Here is a 19,546-nt window from a genome sequence, read left to right as displayed (position 1 = left end):
ATATTCCCCTTAGGGCATGGGGCCATAGCTCAGTGGTAAAGCATCTACTTTGCATGCAGAGGGTCCCAGGTTCAATCCCTGACAGCATCTCCAGGTAGGGTTGGGAAAGGCTCCTGCCTGAAATCTTGGAGAGCTGCTGCCAGTCAGTGTAGACAATCCTGATGGACCAAAGGTCTGGCTCGGTAGAAGGCAGCTTCCTATGTGAGTTCAAGCCAGAACTGCCAGCAGTCAGGCTTCAGCATCATACTTGCTGCTCCTCACCCAGTGTTCTGTTTCTGCTGCAAGCCAGCAGACTTCGAGGGTGTCTTCTAGCTGGCCTGAGCATCCTCACCCCTCTAACCCCTACTTGTTTTGATTCATGTGCCTGCATCAGGCACCACATGCAATAAACTCCTGGTGCCCTAGAACACAACTGTCAGCAGCCAGACCCTTATTAGAAGGCAGTTGTGCCCTAAACAGCAGATCCCCTTAGTAAAGGAGATACCTTCTTCTTCCTCTTGAAACAGAGGGACCTGTTGGACGGTACAGGGAAGTAGGGAGCAAAAACCCCATGTCATTTGGCGGGGGGGAGGGCTAGTTTGGGAGCAACTGTAGGGGAGAATTTGAGTCAGCCCTTAACTTAGCAGAGAAACCCAGTTTGATGAGAACCGAGCTCACTGAGAAGAACTGCAGACAACTGCTGAAGGGCTAAAGCAAGCAAAGCCGGCTCCCTGGACTAGCTAGCTCATGGGGAAAGACCGAAGAAAAGAATACAGAGGACCTCGGTATTCACGGGGGTTACATTCTCCACAATCACCATGGATAAGGAAACGGCGAATACCGAGTTGTTAGGGCAATGGTGTTGTGGGGATTAGGTTCTTAGAGGCCGAAAAATGGCAGAGAAAATGGGCAAAAATTGGGGTGGTGGTCCAGCAATGCCTGCCAAAAGTCCCAAATCTGGAGGTTTTCCACCAAAAAAGGGCAGGTTTTTTAATGGGTTGTTGTTGTTGTTGTTGTTGTTGTTGTTATTTTACACAAACAAGCCACAAAATTGCTTCTTTTCTTACAACTGCACCCAGAAATGGCCGAGGTAATTTCTGGCCACCGCTCCTGACCCACCGACACACAAATTTAACCCCTTTCCTCGCTCCCCACCACCACATTTCCCAACCACAGAAACCGCAGATGACAAATCCGAAGAAAGCAAGGTTTTCCTGTAGGGAGAAGAAGGGTGTGTCCTAAGAGTATCTGTCTATCAACTATTTATTTATTTAGCATATTTATATACCACCCAAAAATCATATCTCTGGGCACAACAAAACAACACAGACTGAAACAAAATTAAAACATTGAAGCAATTTAAAAACAATGATGGATTCTATACGTCTAATTAAAAGCTTGGGCAAATAAATGTGTCTTAACCACTGTCCTTTGGGTGAATGGGTAGGTAAATGTGTCCTTTTAAAAGCTGTCAGAGATGGGGAGGCTCTTATTTCGGCAGGGAGCACACTCCAAAGCCTTGGAGAAGGCTAATCTCTTAGTAGCCACCAAATGAGTTGGGGGTGACTAGAGGTGGACCTCCCCAAGATGTTCTCTCTAGTCTAAGGTGTGCGCACGCCCACAGTGTTTTGATATCCACTCAGTTAACTTTAGATCCTGCTCAGATTGAATTGGGAAGGCCCCACTCTGAAAGCATGTGCGCACACTGCCTTGATGATATGGCCACCCAGAAGAAAACTAATTCTGCACACAGATGAAAAAAAATTAGAGAGAACACTGCTCCCCAGAGGATCCCAATAGGCTGTGAGGCTTGTCATAACTGAAAAGATTTGCTCTTAAATTTTGATTGATTGATTAAGTGCCGTCAAGTCAGTGTCAAATCAACGACCACATAGATAGATTCTCTCCAGGATGAACTCTCTTCGACTTGGCCTTTACGGACTCTCAGTGGTGCATTCATTGCTGTCGTCATCGAGTCCATCCACCTTGCTGCTGGTCATCCTCTTCTTCTCTTTCTTTCCACTTTCCCCAGCATTATGGACTTCTCAAGGGAGCTGGGTCTTTGCATAATGTGTCCAAAGTATGATAGCTTGAGCCCGATCATTTGTGCCTTGAGTGAAAATTCTGGATTGATTTGTTCTATGACCCATTGGTTTGTTTTCCTGACTATCCATGGTGTCCTCAAAAGTCTTCTCCAGCACTAAAGTTCAAAAGCGTCAATACTTTTTCTGTCTTGCTTCTTCACAGTCCAGCTTTCACATCCATAGTGTGTCACAGGGGAAACCATTGTCCGAACAATTCTAAACTTTGTGGGTGCAGACACGTCTTGTCATCTAAATATCCTTTCCAAGGCTACCAAGTGCTAGTCTGCGGCGTATTTCTTGACTGCTGGATCCTTTACTGTTGACAGTCGATCCTAAAAGGTGGAAGCTATCCACCACTTCAATGTCTTCATTTTCAGTTCTGAGACTGGTTGCTGTACCCATTGTCATTAGTTTAGTCTTCCTTACATTTCGTCATAGCATTTTTTCGCTGTGCTTCTTGACTTATACCCTGGGCCTAAGCAGTATATTCATAGAGTGAACAGATCTGCTGCTCTCTCTCTCTCTCTCCTGGCAGGTTTCAAAGAGTGCAAGCAGATGATTTAGGATGACTGTTTGACTGCGAAGCTAGTGGCAAATGCAATTAAGCTGACTCAATAATTATTAATAATAAACTTTGTTAGCCGTTTCATAACAGCTTGTTCTCTGGGCAGCTCACAACACACTATTAAAAAGCCTCTGATAAAAACCCATTTTAAAAAAAACCAATACAAAACCCTTTTTAAAATAACTTTTTAAAAAAGCAGTTTTAAAAATCAATGGATTGTGCTTTGCCTCTTGGACGCACATGGGGCAGGGAGGAACTGAAGGGAAAATGATCTCCCTCTCCCTAGCGTGGGCAAGAAGCCAGGAGTTGGCCTGGCTTCCAGCTTTGGGGGGGTGGTTCCTGTTTTACACACACACACACACACACACACACACCACAATTTATTGGAAATCCCCTCGCAGAAAAGAAACTGCATCTTATGACAACAGTAAAAGGAAAAAAAAAACTTGTAAAGAACCACATGCAAATGGGGATTAATGGTTAACTCGGGAAGGCACACCACCACCACCTCCTCCTCCTCCAGGCCACCCTATAAGAGCCCTTGGCATGGCAACGGCGCCTCCAGACCGACTTGTGCTCACCAGGCCGCTTGAGCAACTCCACAGAAGCCTTGGGCTGATTTTCAGAAAGAGGAAGAGCAAGAGACTCACAGCAGCCCCGTGGCCAGAGATGGGTTGCTGTCTTAGCGCCCCAGAGGGTAAGATGTCTGCGGGGCTGATGAAGGACGGTTGCTGTGGGACAATGTCAAGGCTTATGAGGTTTGGGGGGCAACCTGTTCGGGGGCGGAGATGCAAACACATCCAGGGCTGGTCTAACAGGGGTGTAGCTTAAGGCAGAGCTCTGGAACCTTGGAGGCCCAGATCTGTGGTTGTACTACAGCTCCCATCATCCCTGGACATGACTACAACTCCCATCATCCCTAGACACAATTTCCAAAGGCCGGGTTTAGCAAGGGTGTAGTTTAAGGCAGAGGGCTAGAGCCTTGGAGGCCCAGATCTGCGGTTGTACTACAACTCCCATCATCCCTGGACATGACTACCACTCCCATCAACCCTAGCCACGATGTCCAAAGTCTGGGTTTAGCAAGGGTATAGTTTAAGGCATTGGTCTGGAACCTTGGGGGCCCAGATCTGCTGTTGGACTACAACTCCCTTCATCCCCAGTCATGACTACCACAAAGGCCACTGTGGATGGGGTTGATAGGAGTTGTAGTCATGGCTGGGGATGATGGGAGTTGTAGTCCAACAGCATGTAGGCACCCAGGGTTCCAAACCCCTGCTTGGCCATTGTGGTTGGGGATGATAGAAGTTGTAGTCATGGATGGGGATGATGGGAGTTGTAGTCCAACAGCATGTAGGCACCCAGGGTTCCAAACCCCTGCTTGGCCATTGTGGTTGGGGATGATAGAAGTTGTAGTCATGGATGGGGATGATGGGAGTTGTAGTCCAACAGCATCTGGGCATCCCCTGCCTTAAGGACTGCTTCTGTCTTGAAAGTGCCCCAAATTAATATGCTTCTTGTGATGTGAAAAGGCTAAGCCAGGGACTAAATTTGGGGCACCTTTCATGTCCAGGATCCAGCCCTAAAGTAAACATTTAAAAAAAGTGCCTCTGCATCCGTGGAGTCTGCCTTTCCCCTCACCACTAAGGAACCACAGCCGGTCCTGTTGAGTGGATCCCAAAATATTCTTTGAAGATTCTCAGGGGCAGAATATGAAATGGGAAATGCTGAGAATTTTCTGCTGGGCTTTGAAATATTCTTCAAAATTTCACTGAATAATTCTCATGCTATAATGTTCAGAAACCGTGCGTTGTGGAATTAGAAATATGTCCCAAACAGGCTTATTTTCAAGTCCCTTAGAAAAAAATGGAAAATAGGAAACGGGATAGTCCTGGGCTAAACTGATCTTTGCATTTGAACCAATGTATTTATTATGTATTTAGTACATTAATATACCACCCCATACAAAAAAAATGTCCCTGGGCAGGTCACAATATAAAACCAATTAAAACATTAACATAATTAAAGCAATCTAAAATACAATAAAAACTCTAAAACCGAAGCTTTAAAACTATAAACAAAAAGTCTAACTAAACAGACATGTTTTTAGGTCCTTCTTAAAAACATTCAGAGAAGGGGAAACTCTAATTTCGTTAGGAAGCGCGTTCCAGAGTCCTGGCGCAACTCTAGGAAAGGCCTGGTTGGTTTCAAGACACCACCAACCGAGCCAGTGGCAACCTCAACCGGACCTCCCCAGATGATCTTAACAGGTGGTAGGGTTGACGAAGAAGAAGGCACTCAGCATCAAAACAGAAACTGCTAAGGACCCCTTTGGTTTTGGTAAAAGCAGGCATTGTAGGTTCCAAGGTCTCTAGACTCAGGAAGTCCAGACTCCCTCTAGACTCTAGTCTCAGGAAGTCTAGAATTTCTCTCTCTACTCTTCCCGAAATTTTATTTTCCTGAGCCTCTAGACTCAAGAAGTCCAGACTTTTCTTCTCTGCCCTTCCCAAAATGATATTTTGCTCATTAATTAGACACTACCACCCACTTATACTGCGTAAGAAAAGAAAGAAGTCTCTGTTGGTTGTTTTATTTCCCCCCAAGTATGCTCTTTAAATATTCTGGAGCTCTGAATTCTTTGTGAAATCCCCCCACCCCCACACCGATCTATGGATAGATATGCAAATTCGAATTATTCCTATGAAAGAGGGGTGAGAATTTTCCAAACCCCTGCCTTAAAGACGGCTCCTGTCTTGGAAGTGTCCCAGATTAATTTGCTTCTCCTAATATTGTGATGCTTTTGGCCGTGTGACAGGGGATGATGGACGCTGTAGTCTCGCAACGTCCAAGGAGCCAAGGTTGGTGTAACCCCTGAACCCGGCTTTCTGTGTCAAAATTCCCCACAGAATCTTCTCCACTGCTTTGAAACAACGGACAAGGCACGCCATGCATCCTTTTTTCTGCCTATGGTCGTTTCTTTTTTGAATGGTCTCCAAGGCCTTTATTTTCCAAATACAATCCATGATAAGCACTTATCGTCAATGCCTTTGGGACCTGGCAGACTTGTGACCCAACAGAAAGACCAGGTGCTGCTGTGAACCCGGAAGTGGTGGCAATATCACTGCCACCCTGATCAAAGGTGGGCTGAGGCCATCCACTGCCTCCGACCGTCCCCACCACAAATATCGAGATGGCAAAACTGACCTGATTCCCGCCGTGCGTCTGTGTGGCATGCAGGAGGTCCCCGGTTCTGTCCCTGTGGCAGCATCTCCAGGAAGAGCTGGGAATAAAGGCCCTGCCTGAAACCCCCAGAGAACTGCCTGCTGCCAGTCAAGTTGAATCAAGCAGAGGGTGATTCTTGCTTTCCCAATTCTGGGAATGTCTTCTGTGGCACTTTTTTCTTCTAGAAAAAGAATTGGGCAGATTCTCATAGGCTAACCTATTAAAACAGATTGTGGGGTATTTTTTTTTTTTAAAGCTATTTCTGAACATATCAGGGGTGGGGTTTGCACATGACTGAATGCATAACCTATTCCCCTACCCAAATTCTCTGCACATGGAAAACAATCTACGCAAGAACATCGGAAGCTGCCATATACTGAGTCAGACCATTGGTCCATCTAGCTCAGTATTGTCTGCACAGACTGGCAGCGGCTTCTCCAAGGTTTCAGGCAGGAGTCTCTCTCTCAGCCCTGTCTTGCAGATGCTGCCAGGGAGGGAACCTGGAACCTTCTGCATGCAAGCATTCACTTGCTCTCCCTAGAGTGGCGCCATCCCTTAAGGGGAATATCTAAAGGGGAATATGTAGTCTCCCATTCCCAATGCAAACCTGGGCAAATCCCACTTAGCAAATTGAGGTTTGCTACCACAAGACCCTTGCCACCTCAAGGCACAGTGGGGAAATGACTTGACCTGACTAGCAAGCCAGAGGTTGCCGGTTCGAATCCCTGCTGGTATGTTTCCCAGACGATGGGAAACACCTCTATCGGGCAGCAGCGATATAGGAAGATTCTGAAACGCATCATCTCAGACTGCGTGGGAGGAGGCCATGGTCAACCCCTCCTGCATTCTACCAAAGACAACCACAGGACTCTGTGGGCGCCACGAGTCGACACCGACTCGACGGCACAACTTTACCTTTTCCACGAGACCAGCTCTCTTATCAGGGAGAATGCTGGTTTTCTAGAACCAGAGATCCCGCCCCCTGCCCTGCATTGGGCAGGGCAGGGGAGCATTCAAATATGTGACCTTTGGTATGACACTGAAGTGGACAGTTTTAGCACATGAGTGATTGCTTTGTGTAGAATAGACTATCCCCATGGTTTGAGGACATCAAAACATAAGAGCAGTCTTGGTGGATCAGGTCCATAGCTCATCTAGTCCAGCAGCCCCGTTTCTCACCGTGGTCCACCAGATGCCTCAGAGAAGCCCACAGGCAAGAGGTGAGGGCATGCCTTCTCTCCTGCTGTTGCTTCCTTGCAACTGGTACTCAGAGGCACCTTGCTCCAGAGACTGGAGGTGGCCTATAGCCACTGGACTAGTAGCCATTGATAGACGTCTCCTCCGTGAATTTGCCTAAGCCCCTCTTAAAGCCATCCAAGCCAGGGTAGGCCAGGGTTCCTCAGGCTTGGTTCCCCAGATATTGTTGGACTACCATCAGACTCAGCCCTGCTGGCCAAGCCTGAGGGTGAGGCTGAGGGTGATGGGTTTTGTAGTCTAGCACCTTCTGAGGATCCAAGCCTGGGGGACACCAAATTTTAGGAGGAAAATGTGGAGGGTTGCTTATATTTTCTTTCCCTCTGGTGCTTTTGGTTGAAAGGGAATTGATCCTCAAGATGCAAAAAACCCATCCCATTACTTGGTTCCTAATTGAGCCCGATTGTTTATCTCTGTCCTTTGTTCAAACAGTTTTTGTCTGCTTGTTGATTCAAGAGGAAGTTGTACAGCCCCAGGCTAATCTTATCTGCTCATTCCCTTAACAGATTAACTTGGCTTGTTTAGGACAGAAAGTGAAATTAAGCTGCCTACAGGTAGGAGGATCCGTGCCAGGCACACTAACCAATATCTGCCAAGAGCAAGGGCAGTGTGACATTTCTGGCCTGTCCACTCAGCTCTGTAGTCGGAAATTTGCAGAACCCTAGGATCCGTTGCAATGTCCCAGAGGATGCTGGGGGCACTTTGCACGGATTGCCTGCCGCTGAGAGCTGCTAGTCCACAACATTTCCGGTGGTCCTGGAGTGCACTTCTGGATTCACTTGTTGTTTTGCCTGGAAGCATCAAATCACCCCTCTAGCAATCGTTCGCATTGTCTGTACAGCCTTGTTAGGGTTGCCATGTCCCACGGAATTCCGAGTATCACCCCGATGTTAAGCATCTCACCCGGATTGCTTAGCCCACCTGGATTCTCCTGGATTTCAGCTTTCATTTATTATTATTAACTATTATTATTATTATTTCTTGTTCACACAGTCAGACAGGTGTTATTGACTGGTTTGTTTGATCCAGACATCGAGTCCTTCCCAAGGACCTGGGATGGCTGAATTTTATTATCAGTATTGTTGCTGTTATTATTATAGATATCATCGCAGAATATAGGCAGTTCTCAGTAAAGTTGCTTTTTGTAATTGGCTGATGGTGAATTCTGTGACCCCTATAGTGTTGAGGTGCTCTTCAAGGTGTTTTGGAATTGCACTAATTAGATGTAACGGGATTGTTAAGATATTGTAAAAACCAATAAAATTTTTAAAAAGCAAGCAAACAAACAAACAAACAAAAAGACTCCCACGGCCATAGCATGTATGTAAGGAACCAACTTCCTGGACTTGATTTCCTTTGGAATGGATGACTCTAATAATCTGACATATTTATGTTATAGATATATGTTTTGGAACACGGTGTGAAGCGGAAGTATTTCCCCCCCTGCAAATTAAAACTATTTTATATATCATGTTTGTTTTTTTAAAACTGTTTACAAAACAATGTGCATAGCAGAAGGAAAGAAAAAAAAAGTTGCTAGTTGTTTTTGACTATTCTTTCCTAAATTCTTTCCATCCAAAGAAAAACATGTATGAAAATGAAACTAAATGTTTATCAGTTAATGGTTGGGCAACAAGTTATTGCTGCCAACTGGTCAGTTTCAGTTTTGTGTTTTCAGTATTCGGAGAATGTTATCCTGCTACAGAAAAAGTAAACCAGGCTTCTGTGTCCTCTTGTAACTTGAGAATTCAGTTCTGCTGCCTATAGCTGCACCTACTGGTGGTCCCACATTTGGAAGGGTCCTGAGCATCAGGAGAGCAACAACATTCTTCCCACAATAGAATTGCCATGCCCCCCAGAATTTTGGGTTTCACCTGGATTTTAAGCATCTCACCCAGATTGCTTAGCCCACCCAGATTCGCCCAGATTTCAGCTTTCTTTCTTTCTTTCTTTCTTTCCTTTCTTTTTTTAAAAAGTTAAGCTCTAGCCCTTGTAGAAGCCTATCCCACAACAAAACAGGACAAGGTGGCATTTGATGCCATGGTTCCACAGAAGCACAGACAAAGTGCAGAATCTGGTCCTGGGCAAAACAGTCCACTTCATGAGAAACTTGTCGGCTTTCATTTCTGAGAGAGAGGAAGTTGCTAGTTCTTGTGGTTTGAGAACTGAGAAACACTTCTTTTTATTGCTGGGAGACAGAGTGAGGAGCATTTCCTCCAGGTTTCTGGCATGGAGAGAGCATGTGAATCTCCTTTCTCCTTGTAGGCTGTTGTACCTTCCCCACGGAGTGGAGTGAAGGTCCAAAGGCACTGAAACCCCGATTAAAAACAAGCAAACTGGAAACGTGCAGAGCATCTTTGTAATATCGGCTTGACACACAAATATACAACAGACATATGCCTCAAATGCCACCTTGCCCTGCTTTGTTGTGGGAGGGATGTTGTTGCTATCCTGATGCTCAGGACCCTGCAAAATGTGGGACCACCAGGGAGTTATTCACATATGGCTTCATGCTGTGGGGTAAATGTTGAGCAAAGCCACTTTGAATTACACTCGCGGCATCGAGGGAAGCAGCCCCTCCCCTGGGCTCTCAGGTTCTTTTTGGTGCAGGTTCACATTGCATGCCTCTCTCTGTGTTTTCCTTCTAGCCAATGGGTACGGGGGGGGGGGAGGGAGGGAGAGAGAGCTTCCTAAAGAGCAATATCTGCATTTCTAAAGACAGCATCCCGCTTATCATGCTAATGATTCTATGTCAGTGCCTCTCCCTATTTGCTCTGGCATTTTCAAAAAAAGTCGCTTAAAACCAGCATTTTAAAAACCGGGAAATACATCGAGATAAGCTAGAATACGGAAGACAAACCCCTATTTGTGTGTGGAGTGGGTCCAAGGATCTCGAAGGGACTTCGGGCTAAATTTGACTGGTGTGTGAATGCACACACTCTCTACTGGAGGAAATTTGGGGTAACAGCCCTGTCTGTAAAGCCTCCTGTAGATGCTGCTATAAGCTGCAGAACTGAATTCTGAATTTACAAGACGACACCGGGCAGGGGCGGATTAAGCCGGAGGGGAAATCAAGGGTGAATCCAGAAGAGAGCAAGCACACCCTCAAATAAATGGTTGCCCCCACAGCTGCCCCCCCATTTCTGTTTCCAAAATATGTGGGACACAGCTCACCCACCTAGAAATGCACTTTGCCTCTTCCATGCCCCCCTCAGTCTCCCCCAGTGGTTAGAGTGCTGGACTAGGACCGGGGAGACCTGAGTTCAAATCCCCATTCAGCCACGATACTTGCTGGGTGACTCTGGGCCAGTCATGTAACTCTCAGCCTAACCTACCTCACAGGGTTGTTGTAAAGGTAAACATAACCATGTACTCTGCTCTGGGCTCCTTGGAGGAAGAGTGGGATATAAAATAAAATAAAATAAAATAAAATAAAATAAAATAGCACCAGAGGTGCCATGCCTTTTATCAGCTTTGGCTGATACGCCAGCTGTGTCCGTTTTTTGAGATGAACAACTTCAAAACAGTGGTACATCTGCTAGTAACCTCTAGGTTGGATTACTGCCATGTGCTCTATGTGGGGCTGCCTTTGTACATAGTCCGGAAACTGCAGTTGGTCCAGAATGCGGCGGCCAGATTGGTCTCTGGGTCATCTCGGAGAGACCATATTACTCCCGTATTGAAGGAGCTACACTGGCTGCTGATACGTTTCCAGGCAAAATACAGGGTGCTGACATTACCTATAAAGCCCTAAACAACTTAGGCCCTGGGGATTTAAGAGAACATCTTCTTCGCCTTGAGCCCCATCGCCTGCTAAGATCATCTGGAGAGGTTCGCCTGCGGTTGCCAACTCATATGGCGGCTACTCGGGGACGGGCCTTCTCCATTGCTGCCCCTGGACTTTGGAATGTGCTCCCTGTTGAAATCAGAGCCTCCCCATCTCTGGCAACTTTTAAAAAGGCACTGAAGACACATTTATTCACCCAGGCTTTTAATTAGATTTATGGTTTTAAATAATTTTAATACTGGGTTTTAAATGTTTTTAAATCTTTCACATGATTTTAATTATTAATTGATCTGGTGTTTTAAATGATTTTTTATTGTAAACCGCACAGAGATGCAAGTTTGGGGCGGTATAGCAATATTTTAAATAAATAAACATAAACATAAACATCATGGAAGTGAATGGGATGGTTTTTCCTCCACCTTCAATAATATGCTGGCGGTAAGTGCTGGGTAGGACAGCACCCTCCCAACCAGCACTTTGTTCCCACTTGATTACATCCCCCTCCTCCTTTCTAGGAATTTGCCTGCACACAACTGAAAATCAGCAGTGAACACAACTTCCAAAGCTGGGTAGGATCCTTCTCTGACCTTCTTTTGCTCATGAGAACAGGTGCACTGTTCCTGCCTCACACATGCCCATGTACTACCCCCTTCTCTTATCTGGCTCTGCCTGGCCCCCGTCTCTAACATTTGTGGGGGGAGAGCTGGTCTTGTGGTAGCAAGCACGAATTTCCCCCTTTTCTAAGCAGGTTTGCATTTGAATGGGAGATGACATGTGTGAGCCCTGTAAGATCTTCCCCTTAGGGGATGGGGCTGATCTGGGAAGAGCATCTGCAGGCTTGCATGCAGACGGATCCAAGTTTCCTCCCTGGTATCTCCAAGACAGGGCTGAGAGAGACTCCCGCCTGCAACTTTGGAGAAGCCGCTGCCCGTACGTGTGGTCAATACTGAGCTAGAAGGACCCAAGGGTCTGACTTAGTAGGAGGCAGCTTCCTATGAGTCATCTCCTCCAAGCTCTGCTGGGTCTCTCATTCCAGCACAGGGGAGAGGTTGCTAATCACCTCCCAGCTATTAGCTCCCACTGAAGAAACATCCACCAGTCTGGACCACTAACAAGCCATCCCCCTAACCCAGGCAATTCCAGCAGTCATCATCATAAGCCTATTATTCACAGCAGCTCTTGTCTCTCACAGGCCTGGATGAGCCACGCCAGCACCTCCGTGGCCCACTCTTCTTCCACCCTTATGCCAAAGGGTCCCAGATCATCCTGGATGAGTCCTGCGGTGTAGCCGGACGTGCAACCACCTTCCACAACAGCATCGTCTTCTCCAACCGCCCCATCGGACTTGGAGAGAGGGTCATGCTGAAGATCTTGAAAGAGGAGGGCCATTGGTATGGCAGCCTACGGATAGGCTTCACCATGACGGATCCCTCCCTTCTTGAGCCCAGTAAAATGCCTCCTTTTGTCTGCCCAGACCTGGTCACTCAAGGCAAGACCTGGGCTTGCCTCTTACCTGAAGAGGATGGAGCAGAAGGCACCATCGTCAGCTTCTGGGTGGATGCCAACGGCGACATGTTCTACAGCACCAACCGCAATCCGAAATGCTCCTTGATCCTCTCCCGAGTCTCCATCGCAACCCCTCTCTGGGCTGTTGTGGACATCTATGGAAGGACCAAAGCCATCCAGCTCTTGGGTAAGCCCCTGAAGCAACAGCACTAGCCACTTTGCATGTGTTGCCCATGGCTTGGGGCTGGCTTTCTATTTCATTCCTTCCGTCTTCAGTTTATATGTAAAGTGTAAAGTGTGCCGTCAAGTCAATTTCTACTCCTGGCACCCACAGAGCCCTGTGGTTTTCTTTGGTAGAATACAGGAGGGGTTTACTATTGCCATCTCCCACGCAGTGTGAGATGATGCCTTTCAGCATCTTCCTATATCGCTGCTGCCCGATATAGTACCAGCATGGATTCGAACCGTCAACCTTCTGCTTGTTAGTCAAGCATTTCCCCGCTGCGCCACTTAAGGTGACTTCAGTTTATATACCACCGTTCATAAAATTTATCCCAAGGTGGTTTACAAAAGTTGATACAACAAAATGCCATTAAAATCACATGAAATATTAACATCAGTTAAGACCATAAAAAGCATAGAAACACCCCCAAACCAGAAGCCATAAAAAGACGCTGACAGAGAGGTTGGGAAGCAGGGAGTTTGGCAACCCCCTAAGGGATAGAAGCCTGAAAAAAGAGAAGTGTGTTGAGTTTGTGTGTTTTTTAAAAGCAGCCAGAGAACAGAACAGACACCAACTCAGAGATCATTCCAGAGCCTGGGGACAACAACAGAGAAGGCCCTGTCCTGCACAGCAATTGAGCAATCAAGCAAGACATAAGTCTTGATTTTTTAAAAACATAGGCTCGTTCACAAGCATCCTACCCTAATTTACGAGCTGCACACTCCCATTCTGTGGCTGCCTGTGAGTTAAAAGCAAGGTTAGAAGAGTGGAGTTTGCTTGTCTGTCAAGCTCCAGCTGGCGAGGTTGAGCATGGCCTCCCCAGACTTTGACCCCAGCTTCGGAACGAGGTGGGAGGAAAAACTGTCCTACCCAGTTGGGGGTGAGCTCAGGATCAAGTTCCTGCCACTTTGTTTCCCCCTGAGGGGAATAACTTCCAGTGTTCACACTTCATATAGCTAAGGGGACAAGTCATGCTAGTTTGGGAGCTGCACATGCTCCTGTTTTCTGATGATCTGTGAATTAAAAACAAAGGATGATGGGAGTTGCAGTCCAAAAAGAGAGCTGAAGTTCTGCAGCCCCCTCTCTCTCTCTCTCTCTCTCACTCACTCACTCACTCACACACACACACACACACACACCCCTACCTGTTTATTTGGTAGCTGCCACTGCACTGCTAAAGGTCTTCTTCGTGCTCTTCCGACTATTTGGGTATGTGGAGGCATAGGGAATAGTGTTCCCTCTAATAGGGATTCCCGGATGTTGTTGACTACAACTCCCAGTATCCCCAGCTGCAATGGTCTTTGGCTGGGGATTATGGGAGTTGTAGTCAACAACATCTGGGAATCCCTGTTAGAGGGAACACTGATGGGGACCCTTCTGCTCTCTGCCCCCACCCTGCCCCTTGCCTTGCAGGAAGTGTGGTACTTTCACAAGTACAGGAATCCTCTGAGGAATGTTGCCTTGTTTGTTATCAGCAGGGGATCTCTATCAGGCAGTTGAGCGGATAGTTTGCTTTTGATGTGAATCACTACCTGCCTGCCAGGCTGTGTATTGTAATGTTTAAGGACTTTCTTGGCTTTACATTCAATGCACGCCTACTTAGAAGAAAGCACCGTTGGTTTCTCTTGCTGTTGTTATTATGTCAAGGAAAATGGTTAGAAACCGAAACACAAGCAAGGGCAATCACGGAATCAACCACGTGAAAAAGAGGGAGTGGGAAATCCCACCGTGACTATGACAAACATATATACAAATAGTATGAAGCAACCAAACCGTGAAAATATATACTGAGAAACAATAAACCAATACTAAAATAAACTCTAATTGCTGCCACTAATAAACAATAAATCATTACTCCAAACACAAAATTTCAACAAGAATAATGATATGTACAATGATACTCAAACCATCACATAATACGACATACAAAAATATTAACATGTACAATGACAGTCCAAGATTTCCAGAGGAGGTGTAACTGGCAAGGCAAAAAATAGGGCTGCTGAATAAATGGGCAAAGTTCAATATCGTCCATACAATAGTGGAAGTTCCAAAATACAAAGAAGTCACATCCTCTCTTCTCTTTCTCCCTTTTAGATCCCTCAAGACCACTCACAGAGGCTGAGGACACCAACCCACTGCTGTTGAGCCTACAAGAGCAAAGAGGTTAGTATCTGGAAACTACCTTCAGTCTCCTCCGATTCTGTTTTCTTCGCCCCGGGAGCCATCCTGCAAATAGCTGCCCAGGGCCAGCCTTAAGGCAGGCATAAACCTGGGTCCACAGATGCTGTTGGACTTCAATTCCCATCATCCCCAGCCTGTCACAAGCTATATTTCCCACCTGAAGGGAAACTCAAAATCCATCTCCAGCAGCGGGGAATGGCTGTTTTGGCCAAGAAACAGACTGGGAGTAAGCCCGCTAAGAGAATTCAGACACCATGTTTTATTTTAAACTAAGATATATTTAACAAACCTGGATTGGCACTACAGATGAGAACTAAATCTTTATGGTTTTGCCATATCATGGTTTGCCTAGGTCCCGCCCTCTCTCTTTGGGGAGGAGAGCTGGTCTTACGAATACGAATACGATGAATATTTATATACCACTTTTCAACATAGGTTCCCAAATAGGTTTACACACACACACACACACACACACACAGGCTCCCTGCCCTCAAAGGGCTCACAATCTAAAAAGAATCATAAGATAGACACCAGCAATAGCCACTGGAGGGATGCTGTGCTGGAGATGGAGAGGGCCAGTTATTCTCCCCCTCCCCAGCAATAGGAACATAGGAAGCTGCCATATACTGAGTCAGACCATTGGTCTATCCTCCTCAGTATTGTCTACACAGACTGGCAGCGGCTTCTCCAAGGCTGCAGGCAGGAATCTCTCTCAGCCCTGTCTTGGAGATGCTGCCAAGGAGGGAACTTTTAACCTTCTGCTCTTCCCAGAGCGGCTCCATCTCCTAAGGGGACTATCTTACAGTGCTCACATGTGGTCTCCCATTCAAACGCAACCAGGGCGGACCCTGCTTAGTTAAGGTGACAAGTCATGCTTGCTACCACAAGACCAGCTCTCCTCTCCACACTAAATAAACATATCAATTTACATATAAATATATAAATTTATTTATGTTTATTAATAAACAAACATAAATAAAGAGAATCACTACTCTAAAAGATGCCTCTTTTGTCCAGTTAGCAGGGACCTTGTGGTAGTGAGCATGAATTGTCCCCTTTGCTAAGCAGGGTCTACCCTGGTTTGCATTGGGATGGGAAACCACGTGTGAGTGCTGTAAGATAGTCCCCTTAGGCGGTGGGGCCATAGTTCAGTGGTAGAGCATCTGCTTTGCATGCAGAAGGTCCCCGGTTCATTCCCTGGCAGCATCTCCAGGTAGGGCTGCGTGAGAAAGACTCCTGGCTGAAACCTTGGACATCCACTGCCGGTTTGTGTAAGTGCTGAGCCTAATGGTTTTACCAATGGTCTGACTCAGTATAAGGCATCTTCCTATGTTCCTTACCTCTCATGTTCTAGGCTTGCCTCTCTCTTGGGAGGGTTGAAACACTGAATTTAAGCAAGGGCAGGTTCGGACATCATGCAGGACCATAGTTAGGACAATTCAATCAACTTCAAACCTTGGGTTACTGTTGTTTGCCTGAAATAAGCTATGGTTTGTTGACTGGTGTGGGTCCCGACATGCAAACTAACCACAGCTAGACAAAACAAACCATGGTTCCGTGTGACATCTCTGAACCTCTCCATAGTATCAAGCTGAGTTCAGTGGTTGGGGGATATCGAGCGAGTTTAGCCCCCAACCCAGTGGTGTCTGTTCAACCCCCACCCCACATATTAGGGAACGACAAAGAACATAGGAAGCTGCCTTCTACCGAGTCAGACCATTGATCCATCTAGCTCGGTATTGTCTGTTCTGACTGGTAGTGGCTTTCCAATTTTGCAGGCAGGAATCTCTCCCATCCCTAACTGGGAGGTGTTGCCAGGGAGTGAACCTGAGACTTTCTGCATGCAAGGTGGATACTCCAGAGTAGGGATTCTCAACGGTGGGTCCCTAGATGTTATTGGACTTCAACTCCCATAATCCCCAACCAAAGGCCACTGGGACTGGGGATGATGGAAGTTGGTCCAATAACATCTGGGGACCCAACGTTGAGAATCCCTGCTCTAGAGAACTGAACAAGCTCTTCCTCCTGCATTTCCTCTTCAGCACTTTTAAAGTGGCCTCTTTGCGCCTCTCCAGGGTCTACCTGCCAGGATTTCCATGACCTTCCTGAGGACAGCGAGGAGGACGACTGCATTGTCTGCTTCGAATCTAAGGCCAACGTGCTGATGCTCCCTTGTTTCCACGCCAACTTCTGCTCCAGCTGCGCCTTCAGGATTCTCTGCACCACCAAGCTCTGCCCTTTGTGCCGGCAGCGGGCTCAGAAGGTCCTTCCCCGCCTGCCTTCGGCCCAGAAAGTCAGTCCAGAAATCTGGATGGGAAAAGCCAAGCACACCCAGCCCCGTCGCTGACGAAGGGCGAGCCGTTCTGACACTCTGGCAATATTTCCTTACTGATGGGAAGGCAAAGGCACCGAGGGAGACCTGAGCTAGGAAGGAGGCTCTCTATGGAGAGCCAGGTGGAAGGGGCTCCTTTGCAAGAGATGTCCTTGCAGGGCAAAGCAGTGCCCAGACTATGAGGAGAAGCATATCCAGTTCTGTCCTCCATAACACAAACAAAACAATTTTCTTCTTTTTCAAAGTAAACTGCTTTGAAAATTCAGTATTGATGAGGAGGAGGAGGATGAGGAGGATGTTGTTGTTGTTAAAACAATACCATCTTATGAGAAGCAGAGCATTGCAATGCTAATTTAAGAACGGCACCTTAAGAAACCCATTGTAGAGCTGGAACGAGATAGGGGAGGCAGGCCTATGGTCCACCTTCCAGGCAGTGTTCCCTCTAACAGGGATTCCCAGATGTTGTTGACTACAACTCCCAGAATCCCCAGCTGCAATGGATTTTGCTTGGGGATTGTGGGAGTTGTAGCCAATAGCATCTGTTGACTACAACTCCCATAATAGCCAACAGTATCTGGGAATCCCTATTAGAGGGAACACTGCTTCCAGGCAGTCAGAGAAAAAAAGTTGCTGACACTCTCCAAAGGAAAAACTGAACAGAAAAAGGCTTGATTGGCAAGCCTTGATTGGGTTTCAAGCGTAGTTCTGACTGGAGATCATTTATATATTTATGATTTATGTTTTCTGTATTTTCTAATTTTTGTCATGTACTGATTATTTCAAGAGTCCACCTGCATGTTAACCCAGTCAGTCAAAATATATACTGTACATGCCAACAATAAATTCATGCCTGTTTATTTTTTAGTCAACTTTCCAGTAGGCTTATGAGATCACCTGGCTTTCTGTGTGTGTGTGTCCGTGTGTCTGCCCATGTGTCCCTCACCCATCAACTTCGCAGTGCCTGGACCAATAGGAAATAAATTGGGTACAGTTGTAGGGACACCTCAACAGCATAGTTTATGATAATGCCGTCCATCCCGATCCAAGATGGCGGACACGTGAACTTTTGAGGCGCAAGTGGGCTAACTTGTGATCCGCCTAACTGATTTGAACCAAATTTGCTACAGCTGTAGGGAGGGACACATAGGGATGCCCAAATGGTGTGTGTTTATGTCATTCACTCCAATTCAAGATGGTAGCTACGTGAACATCTGAGGCACAAGTGGGCTAATTTGTGGACTGTCTAACCAATTTAAACCAAAGTAGGTACAGTTGCAGTGAGTGACACACAGGGATACCTCAATGGCATAGTTTGTGATGATATCATCCACCCCCATCCAAGATGGTGGATGCGTAAACCTTTCAGGTGTAACTGGGCTAACTTGTGAAATGCTTAACCAAACCAAATTTTCTACAGCTGTAGGGACACATAGGAATGCTGAAATGGCATGGTGTGTGATGATGTCATCCACTCCAATTCAAGATGGCAGCCGCATGAACATCTGAGTTGCAAGCGGGCTCATCTGTGGACTGCCTAACCCATTTGAACCAAATAGGGTACAGTTTGGGTGCAGTGAGTGACACACAGGGACACCTCAGTGGCATAGTTTGTAATGATGTCATCCACCATGATTCAAGATGAGAGACACGTAAACTTTTGAGGCGCAGGTGGGAAACAATTTGAGCCAAATTTGCAACAGCTGTAGGGACACACAGGGATGCGTTAATGGCGTGTTGTGTGGTGATATGTTCCATTCCAATTCAAGATGATGGCTGCGTAAATATCTGAGGTGCAAGTGGGCTAACTTGTGGGTTGTAACTGATTTGAACCAAATTATGTACAGTTGTAGTGAGTGACACACAGGGACACCTCAGTGGCATAGTCTATGATGTCATCCACCCTGATTCAAGATGGCGGACTCGTAAACTTTTGAAGCGCAAGTGCACTAATTTGTAGACAGTCTAAACAATTTGAACCAAATTTGCTACATTGAGGCCCCAGTGATGTAGTTTGTTATGATGACATCAACCCCGATCCAAGATGGTGGGCACATGAACATTTGAGGCACAGGAGATCTAACCTGTGGACCTCAATTTGCACCATATTTAGTCCAGATGTAGACAGTGGGCTGTATTAGTTATAAGTAGACTGATTAGTTCTTACTAGAACAACTTGTTTTCAATGCATCAGTATAGGATGCTGCCTTATACTGAGTCAGACCATTGTTCCATCTGGCTCAATATTACCTGCACTGACTGGCAGTGGCTCTCCAAGGTTTCAGGTGCAAATCTTCCCAGTCCTATGTGAAGATGTCAGGGATCAAACTCAGGAGCTTCTGCATGCAAAGCAAACGCTCTGCCACTGCGCTAATGCCCCACAACCCCCCCAAATATGGATAGCCAACATAAA

At 46.4% G+C, this 19,546-nt stretch overlaps 1 protein-coding gene across 1 annotated transcript; it reads left to right on the top strand.

The window, feature by feature from the left end:
• Positions 1 to 3,144: 3,144 nt before the first annotated feature.
• On the top strand, positions 3,145 to 17,969 carry NEURL3 (neuralized E3 ubiquitin protein ligase 3). The gene is made up of 4 exons (XM_053270034.1): positions 3,145 to 3,325; positions 12,084 to 12,584; positions 14,718 to 14,786; positions 16,880 to 17,969. The coding sequence occupies exons 1-4, from the start codon at positions 3,175 to 3,177 to the stop codon at positions 17,149 to 17,151; spliced, it is 993 nt and encodes a 330-aa protein (XP_053126009.1). The 5' UTR covers positions 3,145 to 3,174; the 3' UTR covers positions 17,152 to 17,969.
• The last annotated feature ends 1,577 nt before the right edge of the window (positions 17,970 to 19,546 follow it).

This window comes from Hemicordylus capensis, chromosome 8 (genome assembly GCF_027244095.1).
Source record: "Hemicordylus capensis ecotype Gifberg chromosome 8, rHemCap1.1.pri, whole genome shotgun sequence".
NCBI lineage: Eukaryota > Metazoa > Chordata > Lepidosauria > Squamata > Cordylidae > Hemicordylus > Hemicordylus capensis.
This window is presented reverse-complemented; position numbering and strand designations above follow the sequence as displayed.

Coding starts and splice junctions, on each gene's coding strand:
- NEURL3 (XM_053270034.1), top strand. CDS start 3,175: ATGGCAACGGCGCCTCCAGACCGACTTGTGCTCACCAGGCCGCTTGAG. Junction 3,326..12,083: donor CTGTCTTAGCGCCCCAGAGG/GTAAGATGTCTG, acceptor TGTCTCTCACAG/GCCTGGATGAGCCACGCCAG. Junction 14,787..16,879: donor GAGCCTACAAGAGCAAAGAG/GTTAGTATCTGG, acceptor GCGCCTCTCCAG/GGTCTACCTGCCAGGATTTC.